The sequence below is a fragment of the Phasianus colchicus genome, chromosome 14 (genome assembly GCF_987193195.1).
Source record: "Phasianus colchicus chromosome 14, bPhaCol1.hap1.1, whole genome shotgun sequence".
Classification (NCBI taxonomy): Eukaryota; Metazoa; Chordata; class Aves; order Galliformes; family Phasianidae; genus Phasianus; species Phasianus colchicus.
Genome location: NC_143449.1, coordinates 3,258,957 through 3,272,229, shown reverse-complemented (window position 1 = coordinate 3,272,229; position 13,273 = coordinate 3,258,957). Strand labels below are relative to the sequence as shown.

Genomic DNA, 13,273 nt, shown 5'->3' with positions numbered 1-13,273 from the left:
TTGGATTGATGAACGAGCTGCTGCCTGGGCTAAGGGCAGCTGTCAGTTGTCAGTTTGATCTAACAAAGCTCTGGGCAGGCTCATTTCCTATCGAACTAGTAAGTGCTGAGACTTCTGAGGAGGTGAGGGCAGTTTTGCCCTAGTCTTTTACAGAAAAATTCAAATTCAGCATATAAACTCAGATCAAATAAATTACAGTGATGAATTTTTAACAGAAAAGGCTTTCTAGTAAACTGAAAGTATTTAATTTCTGTGATGCAAGATGTTGTACTTATTTAAAAACAAACAACAAAAACCTTATTTTCTCCAGGAATACTCAGTCTTTTATTTCTTATAAAACTTAGCTCTTAAACTGGGTGATGAAGATGGTGCTCAGAGCTGTGCTGCTCAATAGTACTGCTTGTTACTCTCTGTCCTCAAGTAGTCACCTGGCAAGAGCAGCCTGGGTATTGTTTCCAGATCTTGCAATGGAGAATAGAAGGCGGTGAGGTCCCAACTTACTGTTGTGGATTGCCTGACAAGTGGCTCAGCACCATGCAGTCATTCTCTCACTTTATCCCTTCCCAGTGGAACTGGGGAAAGAACCAGCAAAAGCAAATAAACAAACACGAATGAAACTTGAATTGAGATAAAAAAAACTGCTTACTAAGATAAAGAAAAAAAAGGAAAAGAGGAAAAAAGCTGCCCAGAGAGGCTGTGGATGCCCCATCCATCCCTGGAGGTGTTCAAGGCCAGGTTGGATGGGGCCCTGGGCAGCCTGGTCTGGTATGAAATGTGGAGGTTGGTGGCCCTGCGTGTGGCAGGGGGTTGGAGATTCATCATCCTTGAGATTCTTTCGAACCTGGTCCATTCTGTGATTAGAGTTGTTATATGTTTGTGTATGTGTATAACAAGAAATGTACAAGCAATTGTTCCCCACCTGTTGATCAGTGCCCAGCCAGTCCCCTGGCTGCACCCCCAAACTCAGGGGTTTTTCAGGTTTTCTTTCTGCAGGATGTCACATGGTATGAAATATCCCTTTGGTCAGTTCAGGTCATCTGTTCTGGTTCTGTCCCCTCCCAGCTCCTTGTGTCCCCTCATTCCCTCACCGGCTGGGCAGTGCAAGAAGCAGAGAAACCGAACTGTCTTTGGCTCCATACAGCACTGCTGAAAAACAACTAGAAACACTGGTCTGCAGAAGAAATGTGGAAGCACTTGTGTTATCGATATTGTTTTTCTCCTAAAACCAACATACAGCATCATGCCAGTCATTATGAAGAAAAACAGCTCAGACCCGGGTGAAACTAAGACGCTTATGCTTTGAAATGAGCATCCTGATGCCTCATCCTATTTGGGTGGGAGTATAGGTGAGGTGTGAAGCTGTTGGGACTCAATGAACAACATTCTGTGCAAGTTTTCTTTAAGAATCTAAATACCACTTTGGGAAAGCTTGAAGACATGTTGGGATTGGTCACACTGAAATGATGACATGGACATTGCAAATGAGTTAAGCGTGTTAACTGCAAAATATTTGATTTAAACATTATATGTTGTTTAAGAATTAGAAATGGAGCTTCTTTTTGTGTTTTATGCTTTGTTTAAGGATGTGACTTGAAATCATTCATTTCCACTGAATCAGCTGCCACTGCAGCCACTAAGAGTTCAATACTGCTTTGGCAGCCTAGCAGCCGAAGCAGCAATACCATGTAATAAATGTTTACATACCACCAAGCCTACAAACATTTGATTGCTTACATGACAGAGGTTTTCTTATCCAGTTATTTGTCTCAATTTTTCCATTACATTTTCTCATTTTGTTTTCTAGCTTTACTCACAGACAAGCCTCCAAAGCCATTGTTCCCCATGGAGAACCAGCCAACTGTTATAGATGTCCAGCTGGGTAAGTCCCCTTCTGGGAATAATAGATCCTACACTTCCACTCTGGTAGCAGATGGGGAAAATTGAAAGTGCTAAGAAAGGGTTAGCGGTGCTGTTATTACATGCAAATCAATTTGCAGCTTCTCATTTATGACTGCAGAATTCACTGCCATTGCAATTTAGAGGAATGAACTTGTGTAACATCAGGGAATGGCAGTACTAATTGGTTACACAGGGTATGAAATGTAAAGATCTGCTGTTCTCTTTAATGTATGATTGATAGACTAACATGTCTACATTGGAGTCGTATTGATCAGCTGATGTTCTCCCTAAGACAAATAGTCTCATAAAAGAAATGCTGATTCCTTTAAAAGTTAATGGAAAACAGTGCATTTTCAGGTTGTTCCGAAGAAAGGACTTTTGACAAAGATGCTTGTATGCTTTTCTCACTCCTCTTGTATTTTCTTGTGTGATTGCATATCCTTGACTCTCAGCTGGCAGCCTGTATTTTCTCTTGTTGAAAGACTTTTAGAAAGTTCTGCAAACTTTGGGCAACTGCAAGGCATCTTGTTGCTGAGTTGCTTGGCTTTGAAGCTTCAGAGTTTTTTTTTTCAGTGTCTTGAAAACAGATTTCTAATTTTCAGCAGCATAAGTGGAGTTGCCGTTGAGGACTGTGGTGCCATGAGTTTGAACTACAAGAGATGTTTTGTAGGCCTGGGTTATTCACTGTGTGCTGAAGGTGGAGTGTTTTCCTTCCTCTAGAGCTTGATTCTCTTCCTCTGTTACACCAAAAGTTGGTTAGGATTCAATGGTGGAATGGTGTTTTAAAGACAAGGGGGGTCAGAATGGAACGTGTAAGGTGGCTGGTAAGTGTGGCAAAGCCTTTTGTTGGGTTTTCTGACATCAGTTTTTTAATCTAACATTTTCAGCAGAACACTGGAGATGCCACGGAATATTTAAAAACAAGGCTGGAATTCCTGAATATGACGATTGAATTGTGGCAAGAACGTGAATAATTTGTGCCCTTTCTTAAACTTACTCTCACGTACCTGAATGGACTTGGGAGGCAGGCAGGACTTGCACAGGGAAGGCAGCAGTGGATCTGGGCTGCAGCCAGCACCTGCTGAATGCTGCACACTCAGGTGCCCTTCCTCGGGACTTGTGCGTAGCTGAGCACAAAGTGACCCTTAAAGGAGGAAATAATACACGGTGGGTCTGAGGCCACAGTCAGAAACTCACCAAAACCAACAGCAAAGCAGTCATCAAGATTTGGATCAGCCCCAAAGGCTGAATGTGGTTCCCAGGTGCAGCTTCTTTAAAGTCAACTTGCTAATGATTCCCCCTGGGAGCATGCTGTCCCTGCCTGCAGCTGTGTGATGGAGGCACTCCGAGTGCATGCCTTTGCTTCCTGTACTTTCATTGCATCTTCATTTCCTGCTCCAAGTTCCCCGGTTCCATCAGGACTCTGATTTTTTTTTTTTTTTTTTTTTTTGTACTGAGTTTCTTCTTTCTTCCTACGTGCAAACATTTTGTTCTGACTGATTAAAAAGGGTTTGATTAAAATAAGTAAGATGGAAACAAACAAAACCCTTTCTCTCCTTGGAGATATGGCTCCAAAATAGGATTTGGCAATATCTCCAGAGTGAAATATAAATCTTGCATCATTATTGCTGAAATGTATTCCATTAGTTGTCCTCTAAGATCAGGGAATTTACATATGGTGCTTTTATTCTGATACGATAATGCATTTGGTTATTGCCAGTAAACCATATTATGCTGTAAAAGTTTAATGTTTGTGGAAGAACCTGAAATGATTTCTGTGATATACAGTGAAATTCACCGTATGCCCCTGATCTTAAACGGCCGATAGATGGAGCTGGAAAGTTCTCAGGAACACTTCAGCTTGTGGGGTGGCTCTGGAGCCACACTGACCTCTGCTGTGTGCTGCTGCCCCGCTCCGAGCACCGGGCTTTGTAGGAAAGAGAATCGTTTGGCTGCAGTAAAGTAAAAGGATGGAGTTCTCTGCAAGATCATCTGCTGGAATACTCTTTTGAAACCTTGCTAAGCTCCTTGGAGTTTTGCACAAGTGATGTTCTTCTGGCCTGTATTAGGCATGAAAATAAGGTTTGTTTGAAAGGATGTGTGGTTAGAGGGCCTGCAGGCCTCAGCGTTGAGGCACCCAATGTGCTTGCTCTACCCGTGGTCCTGCGGGTATGAATGCACCTCTAAACTACAACAGAAATGGGGTTTAATTCATCTGCTTGTTCTGCAGGGATTATTTTAGATTTCTGTTGGAAAGCTAATCTCTAAAGAAATGGCTGTCTTTGCCTTATGAGCAGAGGAGATTTATAGTTGTTCTGGCATCATTCTAAACAATGAGCGCAATGCAACACAAAATCTTCCTGGAACTCAGGGCAGCAGCCTGACTATTCAGCAGCTTATTTGACCTGATTGCAGACTTCAGAACTCACCTTTTGGCTTTCACGTTCTGTAAGAAGATTCAAATGGAACTAGTTATGTGCAATTCTTATCAACAGTGGATAAAAGAATTTCTTTGGGTTTCAAACATGGCCCAGAGCTTGCCTTGTTCTTCTTTGGGAGCATGCATGTACTTCTTGCTTGTTCCTTTTTCCTTTGGAATTTGACAAAGATCAAAACCTTGTCAAGGTTATAGAGAAGCAGAAGCTAGCATTTGTGTCTTTCTTGTTTTCTGTATTTGCTTATGTTGGAGAAATGGGGAGAGAAGAGAGATGAACACAAAAGAGAATCCCAGAGGACCAGAGAAATAGTCAAAACAATTTCACTGTCTTGGATGCGTTAGCAGGTCAGGTAATTACTTCAACTCTGGGCAAACCTAGAAAATAACAACTGTTTATTTGTTTATTGTTCATTCATTTCATACAAAAAGGGGGAATAAAACAATACCACGAAATTGCTTGTTTTATAGCTTCTGGCATTAGGATGGTAGTGTACCAATAGTACTTTATTGCATGCTAATACAGCAGGTTGAATCATAGAATCATAGAATGGCCAGGGTAGGAAGGGACCTCAAAGATCACGAATCTCCAACCCCCTGCCACACGCAGGGCCACCAACCTCCCCATTTAGTACCAGCCCAGGCTGCCCAGGGCCCCATCCAGTCTGGCCTTGAACGCCTCCAGGGATGGACAGGGCATCCACAGCCTCTCTGGGCAGCTGTTCCAGCACCTCACCACTCTCATAGTAAAGAATTTCCCCCTGACATCCAACCTAAATCTCCCTAAATCCCCTTCCTCAACTTAAAACCATTTTCCCTTGTCCTGCTGTTATCTACCCTTTCAAAGAATCTTTTATCTTGAATGAATGTTTTTGCAAATATGAGGTTAATCTAATATAATACCATCTGCTCCCTGAGAAGGATATTACCTCTCTACAACTCCCTGAAATGAGGTTGTGGCAAGGCAAGGGTTGGCCTCTTCTCCCAGATGACAGCGATAGGAGAGGGAATGGCCTCAAGTTGCACCAGGAGAGGTTGAAGTTGAATGTTAGGACAAATTTCTTCTCCAAAAGAGTGATGAAGTGCTGGAATGGACTGCCCAGGGAGGTGCTGGAGTCACTGTCCCCAGAGGTGTTCAAGAACCATGAGATGTGGTACTTGAGGGCATTGTTTACAGGGTGGAATTGGTGGTAGGTGGACGATTGGACTAGATGATCATAGCTGTCTTTCCTAACCTTAATAATGATTCTATATTCCTGAGTTACTTCCATAGATCAAAAACTAATTTGATTGTCTGAGGCAGGAAATAGTGTGACTTCAACAGAAGGCTCTGAGATAGCATTTAGTAAGGTTTTTTGCCATAAATCCTTACTTGTCTGTTTTCAGAATGTGACTGTCTCCCTTGCTCTGAATTTGAACTTAATAATGCTTATATCAGCGCAATTCAAAGTAGTTGTTCTAAGATTTATTTTTTGTACTTACTCTGTTGCTTTGGCCATATAAAGCTAACTACCTACATGGATTGTTGATACTAAATCAGAGAGGATAGGGAAACCCTGATATGACCGGGCTTTTGATCTTTTCTATATCAGAAGTATTCAGGCTGTGGCACAGTAAGTACACTCTGCTAATTTCTTAATTTAAACTTTAAACTCATTTCTGGCTAACTTTGTTCCCCCTTAGTACTTTGTGAATGTGGGAAGAAAGATGAGCAACCCTTTGCATTTTGATTACGTGGTTTCCAGCTACAAGCTAAGGCTTTCTGTTGTGTTAATTCTATGATGTTACGCAGTGGTTGCAATGTTAAGCTGGTCTTTTCCTTATGAATATTTAGTGAGATCCAGGTGAGACTGCAATGAATGTTTGTGTCCGTATTAAGTGTGGTTGTATCATTTGCTTTTAAATTGGGAACTGGCTTTGTTTTCAAACCTTTAGTTAAGAAACGTAGTGGGAGAAAGCAAACCAACAAACATTTGTGTTAATTTTCTGAACAAGGAAAATATCAAGGGATTTACCTCACTGACTTCTGGTACTTTCTGTGTCTAAAGATGCTGAGGGAAGCAGACGTGCATTTTATGAGGATTCTCACTTTTCCTAATAGCTGACCTGTTCAGAAAGATTTTGTTTCTAAAAGATTTAACAGCCCAATTCCTTGGGACTAGTTATTAGGAAGATCAATAGTACGAGTGTGAACCAAGCATGAGGGAACATGCAGAGTTACTGTATCTGCTGGCAGGTATGGAATAGAATAAAAATAGTATTTAAAAAACAAAACAGTGGAAGGTCCTTTTTGTTTGCAGTGCTGGCTCTATGCTCTTCTGGTGCGACCTGGAGCACTTGCTACTGTCTGAAATGGTGGGGCAGTCCAGGTACACAGTTTCAAGGTGTTCTTGGGGCCCCAGTGGAGTGAGGGTGGGCACAGGAGCGTGCCAGGCTGCCAGGTCCAAGTGCATGGAGCTGCTGCAGCTGTTGTTCTGAGAGCTCATAACTGCATCGGGCTTGGAAGGATTCTCTTGGGAATGGACAAGGTATTTGTTTGATCTTCAAATTGAACATCCCTTCACTTAAATGGGAACAACATGGGGGAATAGCATTCTTTCCTCGTTCACTTCGTCTGTTTTGTGAGGAAAGCTTTGAGGTGTTAGATGTTGGTCGCTCCCCTTTGTGTCTTCCCAGCTTAAAAAGGTCTTATTAAGGTAACTGACTTCTCGCCTTTGATTTCTTGAGATACACCAGTCAATACAAAATCATAACCACATGAAACCAGAGCCTGGACATGAGATACAGCAAACATGTAGGTAATATCTCTTCTAGAGGGAAATAAAGTAGCAATCAGCAATCCTGCTTTAACTGTTCAAATCAGCCTCTCAAGATATGACTCCTTTTCCTGTCAGAACAGCCTACAAATATTAGAGCTGTAGTATAGTCTGTAAGTATTACAAGCAATGATGGTGCTGTAAGTGGTGTACTGGGCTGTGTTTCCTTCCAGGTGGTTACATCACGTACGTAAGGTGCCCAGCAAAGAGAAGGCTGAAAGCTGCCCATAGAGACTCAGTTGCTCTTTCCTTGTTTGGTGCCCAGGTACGGGATGGGCAAGTCCCTGCTCAGTGCATGGGAGTTGGATTAGATGACCAGTAAGGATCCCTTCCAACTCAGATAATTCTATGCCCTGCCTCCTTGCTCTGTCTGGGTGAGATGACCCAGCAGCCCAGGCTGGGGACACAGGTCTGTGTGCACTGGGTGTCCAGGGAGCGTTGAGGCTGAGAGAAGAGGAGCCATGTGGGTGCTATCTCCTCCACCCCAGCCAAATACCGATTCCCTCCATCTCCGGTTGTCCCTATACTGTGTCCCCATATCACAGCCATATCCACACACCCTCTGTGCACCCCTGCTGTCTGCAGGAGCAAGCCAGGACCTTTCTGCTGTCTGCAGCACTCCCCTTTTCCCCCAGCTGAGCTGGGACATCCCTTTCTTCCCACACGAGAGCAAACCCTGTGCACTGCTCCTTTCCCTTGAGTGGTTATGGATGTGCTGTGTAAATGACCCAGACTATGTGCTGGAAAAATCGTTCCCTGTCAGTGGTGCAGACTGTAATGCCGAATGCTTTGTGTTCCTGCACAGAAATACACGAAGGAGCAGTTTTCACTAGGAAATGAAGAAAAACCAGGTGTATGTTTTTGAAAAGCTGCCTGCATCTGCGGCACAAGGGAATGCAGCTCTGCAGCTATTCCAGCCATGCGTGCCCGTGTGAAGGGATGCAGGATTTGCATCTATTACAGTCATTTTGTACTGATCTGCAGGGAATATTAGAGACAAATTGTCTGACATTTAGGCTTAGAAAGTAGTTCCCTAAATACCGTAAGTGTATTACTGCTAATGCTTTGATGCTAATTTGGTACGTTGTTAATATCCTTGCTTCTCTCAGGGATAATGGGAAAATGCTGTACTTCAGAGAGTTGTGGCTGGCTTCTGTTGTTCAGCTGCCATAAATCCTCCATTGTTTTACCTCCTGTGTGGTTAATCCAGGTTTCTACCTGTGAAGCAGGGAGCGGAGTGCTATTTCACATTTCTTCCTTTCACTTTAGTTGGCTTGGAAAGGCATTACCAAATTCTGGCTGCTGGTCCATAGTTTTCACATCCACAGGATCTATAGGATTGGCACAAATATGTCAGCAAGCAAGATTTGGCACTTTCAGAATTTTTCTTTTATGCTTCTATAAACGATTTGTATCTCATGTTCTCAGAGCAGATATAAGACAGGTGTAATGACCACTGAAATCAACAAAATAACACCACCTTCATGGAAAATAATGATGAATCAATGTGATTGCAGCTACCATCACAATTGCAGTATTTCAGATAAATCTGTTGTGTTTCTTTTATTGAAAGAATGTGGTAAAGAAGGAACACCCCAGTATGTACTGGTTTGCACATCTTCAGTGGCATTTTTGCAAGGTCAGTTTGAGGAATGACTCAGAACATCTCCAGTGAAAGCTTCTCTGCAGGTCGGGGCAGGTTTGTGTGAGTGTCAGGATGTTCATTTTTAGAACTTCATTGTGTCTAAGCTGTCATTAACAAGTACATCGTGGGCATGCCGTTCTGCTGGGCTTCACTAACAGAGCTCCTGTTCGGTTTCTGGATGTGTGGCATTTGGCTTGGGTCTGAAAAGCAGGCACCAGACCATCTCTGCAGAAATGAAGCTCAGTTTGGGGAGCAGAAATCAGAACAGACATTCTCGCTGGAGAGCAGAGGATTACAGCTGTTGATGATAGCAGCAATTATTTGTTCTGTCAGAGTTCTCCCAACTTTGCCCTGGAGTTTGTCCTCTTTAGAAGTGAGGATATCATCTATTTTCCAGGAACGTTGCAACAATAAAATCAGGAGGTAGCAGAAGTGCTTTGTTAAGAGCAAGAAGGAGTACGGGTGGGGAAGGCAATAGAGATTGAGTTGGAAGGGGCCCACAAGGATCACCAACCTGGCTCCACTCACCCTGCGAGTGAGAGCAGTGCCCAAATACCCCCTGAGCTCCAGTGGCTGGGGGCCGTGTGCACTGCCCTGGGGAAATGACCAGAGCTTTCTCCTTGGGTTTGTTCCCTTTCTGTTTCTGAGCACAATTGCAAACACGGAGATATTTGGCTGTGCAGCCCTCAGACATATGCTGCTGTGCACTGAGTGTCAGGCGGTATTAATGTTCCGGAGGAGAGAACCACAGGGCAAAGTTTGCACCATTTCTATGCTTGTTAGAAACACTGTCACTGGAAGGGATTCATGTTCTGCCATTTTACATTCCCTCTACAGTGTTTGTCATATGAATGAGTTATTAGGCTGTGAATGCCTCATATATTCTGTAAATTACAGGGTAGAAGCATTCAGCAGTACTATTTTGACCTTTTCAGCATTCTGCGATTTGCTGGGCATGCCATTCCACATCTCATGTTTATGGCCTCACTAAAATGTAGGGATGGAGCCGAGTGGGCAAACAGTCAAAATACACAGGGCTGCGAAAGGTCAGGGTCATGCATCACAATGCTGCTGTTCAGTGCACAGTAGAGATTAAAATCTTGGCTAACCATTCTTATAACTTCTCTTTCTTCAATGAAGAATAACATAAAATTGTACTTCGTAATCTGTTCCAAAGGCAGTGGCACAGAAAATGAAGAGTGATGGCATAATCTTTCTTTCTTAAAATTTCAGAATTGTAACGTCATGATTGTGGAGGTCATGAAAATCAAAGCTGTCATAGTCCTGAAGAAATGAGAAATTCCACTCGCCTAATCTTTGCTTCATTTAATCCATTATATAGCTTTTGCTTTTAGCTTCATCCCGTTGTTTCTGTCCTACAGAAACAAATAGCTTGTTTTAGGAAATGAAAGTCTGACTGTTAAAGCTGGGTCAATTTGCTGTTCGTACACGAGACATTTCAGTCCAACGAAGTCCAAATGAGAAAGAGTCAAAGCAAAATTTCTCTGGAAATGAAAAGATACTTTTACAGCCTATTGAGGACGTGTGGTAAATGAATTCTCAGTACTCGTAATCAGACTGAAAGTAAAACTATAGGAAGCAGTGAGCTGTGGAAAGGTGGTGAAGGCACACTGCTTTCTATGGCGTGTTAGTAGTCTGGCAACCTGGTTTCACAGTAGAAGACTGTACTTTTCTACTACTGCCTGTGCTGTTGTTACCTGCTGCTACGGTGGGCGGCTTCTTAATTTGAACATGCTTGGCTCTGGTCCCATGAACAAATTAATATGATTAGGCAGGAAAACCTCCTGTGAGATTTCTTTGGAGCTTAGTCAGGTGCGTATTCCTCCAGCCCAGAGGAGCATAGGAGTAAGCATGTAAGTCATTGAGCAATGCTTTATATTGCTCAAATACAGATCTTACTGACGTACTTGTACGTGGCATTAATTAAAAGACATAAGTAAATCTAATTTTACATCTAGCAGAATCTTAAATCTAAATGATCTGCACATGGCACTGCTAGAAACTCAGTTCCAAAGTGTGCAAGTGGTGCTAGATGCTTTGCTTCTCAAGTGTTACGCATATCTTCCCTCCCCAGTCATCCAGGCACATTTCAGAAATACATCTGAACTTGATGGTCTCTTTTGAATAGATTTTCTTTTTTCTGCTAAGTCCTGAATATGCAGGATTGAAAAGTAAGTCTGGTTTGATTGGGCAGGCTCGGCAAATGAAGCTTTCTGTTTCCTGATTACATTATCATTAACTCTTTTTAATAATTTCCTGATCTGCACTGATGAATTCAAAACCAAATTTATAGATCATATTCTGCAGCCTATCACTCAAGTCGTTGATGCTAATAAACACTCCAGTCAGACTGCTGCTCTGCTGAAGCAAAGTTATTGCTTTATGTTTATTGTGTTATTGTTTTATCAGGTCAGGTGAATGCATAAAGAACTAGAGGGAGCAGATGGTTTCATTGGTAAGTGCAGTGGCTATTTGTGGTTCAGTTTGATCTGAATTCATCTGGCTTTCGTGCTCAGGTTCCAGAGCCCTGTTTGCAATAAGAAACCTACATTACTGAGCATCGGTGGTGAAGCACTTCTCTTTAAGAGTATAATTTAGCTGTTCTAAATACCATCGGACACAACAAGTGGTGTGTAGATACTGACTTGGAACTCCCACTGTGGCACCTCTGCTCCTGGGAAGGTCCGGTTGCATTCTGGCAGTCACTCAGATGCAGCAGCCAGGTGGGCTTCCCTTGGTTTTGGAATTTGGTGTTGCACATCTCCCAGCCCCACGCGCTCCTTTGCAGCCTGACCTGTTTTTATTAAACTCCTCTTATCACAGAAGATTCTCAAGCAGACTTGTGATCTCAAACATGGAAAATTTTGGCAAGCATCTGGGGCTCACAGGCTGTAATTTTGCCTGGAAAATAAGTAGGAAGTCCACAGGTGAATAACAGTGTGTCACGTGTAACAGCAGACACGGGCATCTTGGATTATTTTAGAGTAGCTTTTATGGAAGAGAGACCAACAGGTCCTCCCTGGGAATTTGCAAGCATCTTCTTTTCTGTGCTGTTGTTCTATCAGGTCCTTCATTTTTACCCATTTTACCCAATGTCCTTTGCCAGCTGTGCATTGAGTTCTTTCAGTGCAGTGCTCCTTGCTGGGCACCCGGAGACATTCTGTTTTTCTCTCCTGTGCAATGTAAAGTTTGTCTGCACCTAACTTGTAGGTATGTATCATACTTGTTTCCTCTAATGCCTGATCCATCTGTCTAGCAGTGAAATCCCCTTCAGAGTTTACTCATCTAGTTTCTGACCAAATTCATGAAACTTACCAAGATCTCATGACTGAGGAAAGCTTTGGGTAATAAGTAATTTTCAAGTGGAGATACTGTGATTGTATTTAGACATCTCAAAAGTGCACTGCTTTAAGCAGGAGGATTTTTTAGGGGAGGAAAAAAGAAGTTGTGCTGGGAACTTCTGAAGTGAAGATTTTTAGAGTAATTGATTTGGGGTGGAAGTGGGTCTGTAAGAGAAGCTGGCATCTTGTTGCTGGAAATTCAAGAATATTTTGACTCTGAATGGAAAACAATTAATTAAACTCAGAATTTCGGATAAACCTCATCTGCTGCCTATGTCCTCAAAGTGATGTAAGCTTTAAACAGACCTGGGGCACAGGTACTTGGATACGAACAGTACGTGGTCTCCTGTAGCATGCTCACCGTTGTCCCGTAGCAACACGTGCAGAGGTCTTGTTCTGGCACTGCTTAAATGTCACTCTTTGAAGCCATTGCTCTCCTTGTGATTACGCTTCTGGTTGCAGCAGATCTGGAAGTTGGTGTCCCTGTCTTGTGGCAGGGAAGTTGGAACTCGATGATCTTTGAGGTCCCTTCTAAACTAAGCCATTCTGTGCACCAAGAGGTTATGTTTGTTCTGAATCTTTGGAAAATCTGGAAATATGTTTTTTATAATGGAAGCCAGAGAAAAGAATTAAATCATTTTGTGGTGTCGTTTGTTTTTTTCTTTTTTAACCAGACAATATGAAACGAGTATGAAATCAAAAGTGGGCAACAAAACAGCTGATGTGAGTAAAGACTGTTGTTTCTTTGCTTTGTTCATCGCCAGTTTTCAAAGCTGGTTTTGACTGTTAAATCTAACCTACTTCCCGCATCAACTCAGCTGAAGCAGAAGTGTAAGTGGGAAGGAACCCAGTGTTCTCTGACGTGATCTCTCAGCAGAATGCCACATCTGCAGCGTCAGACACTCCAGTCCCCACAAACACCTGTTTTAATGAACAGCCAATTTGCTCATGTTTGCTTATGCCTGTAAATAACATCTGTTGCTGGCCAGTGGTCTACCTGAATACAGTATCTTTCTTCATCGGTGAAAGCCTCTGTTGCATAACTGGTCTGACTTATTTTTATCTGGATATGGGAGTTGTCCTCTCTACCTTTTAATATTCTTATTCAGAGAACTGG

At 42.6% G+C, this 13,273-nt stretch overlaps 1 protein-coding gene across 1 annotated transcript in view; it reads left to right on the top strand.

The window, feature by feature from the left end:
- Positions 1–13,273, top strand: part of IL1RAPL2 (interleukin 1 receptor accessory protein like 2) — a 416,536-nt gene that overhangs the window by 317,237 nt on the left and 86,026 nt on the right. The window contains exon 16 of the mRNA XM_090150314.1: positions 1,805–1,879. Coding sequence (XP_090006440.1) covers positions 1,805–1,879 — 75 coding nt within the window. The remainder of the gene's footprint in view (positions 1–1,804; positions 1,880–13,273) is intronic.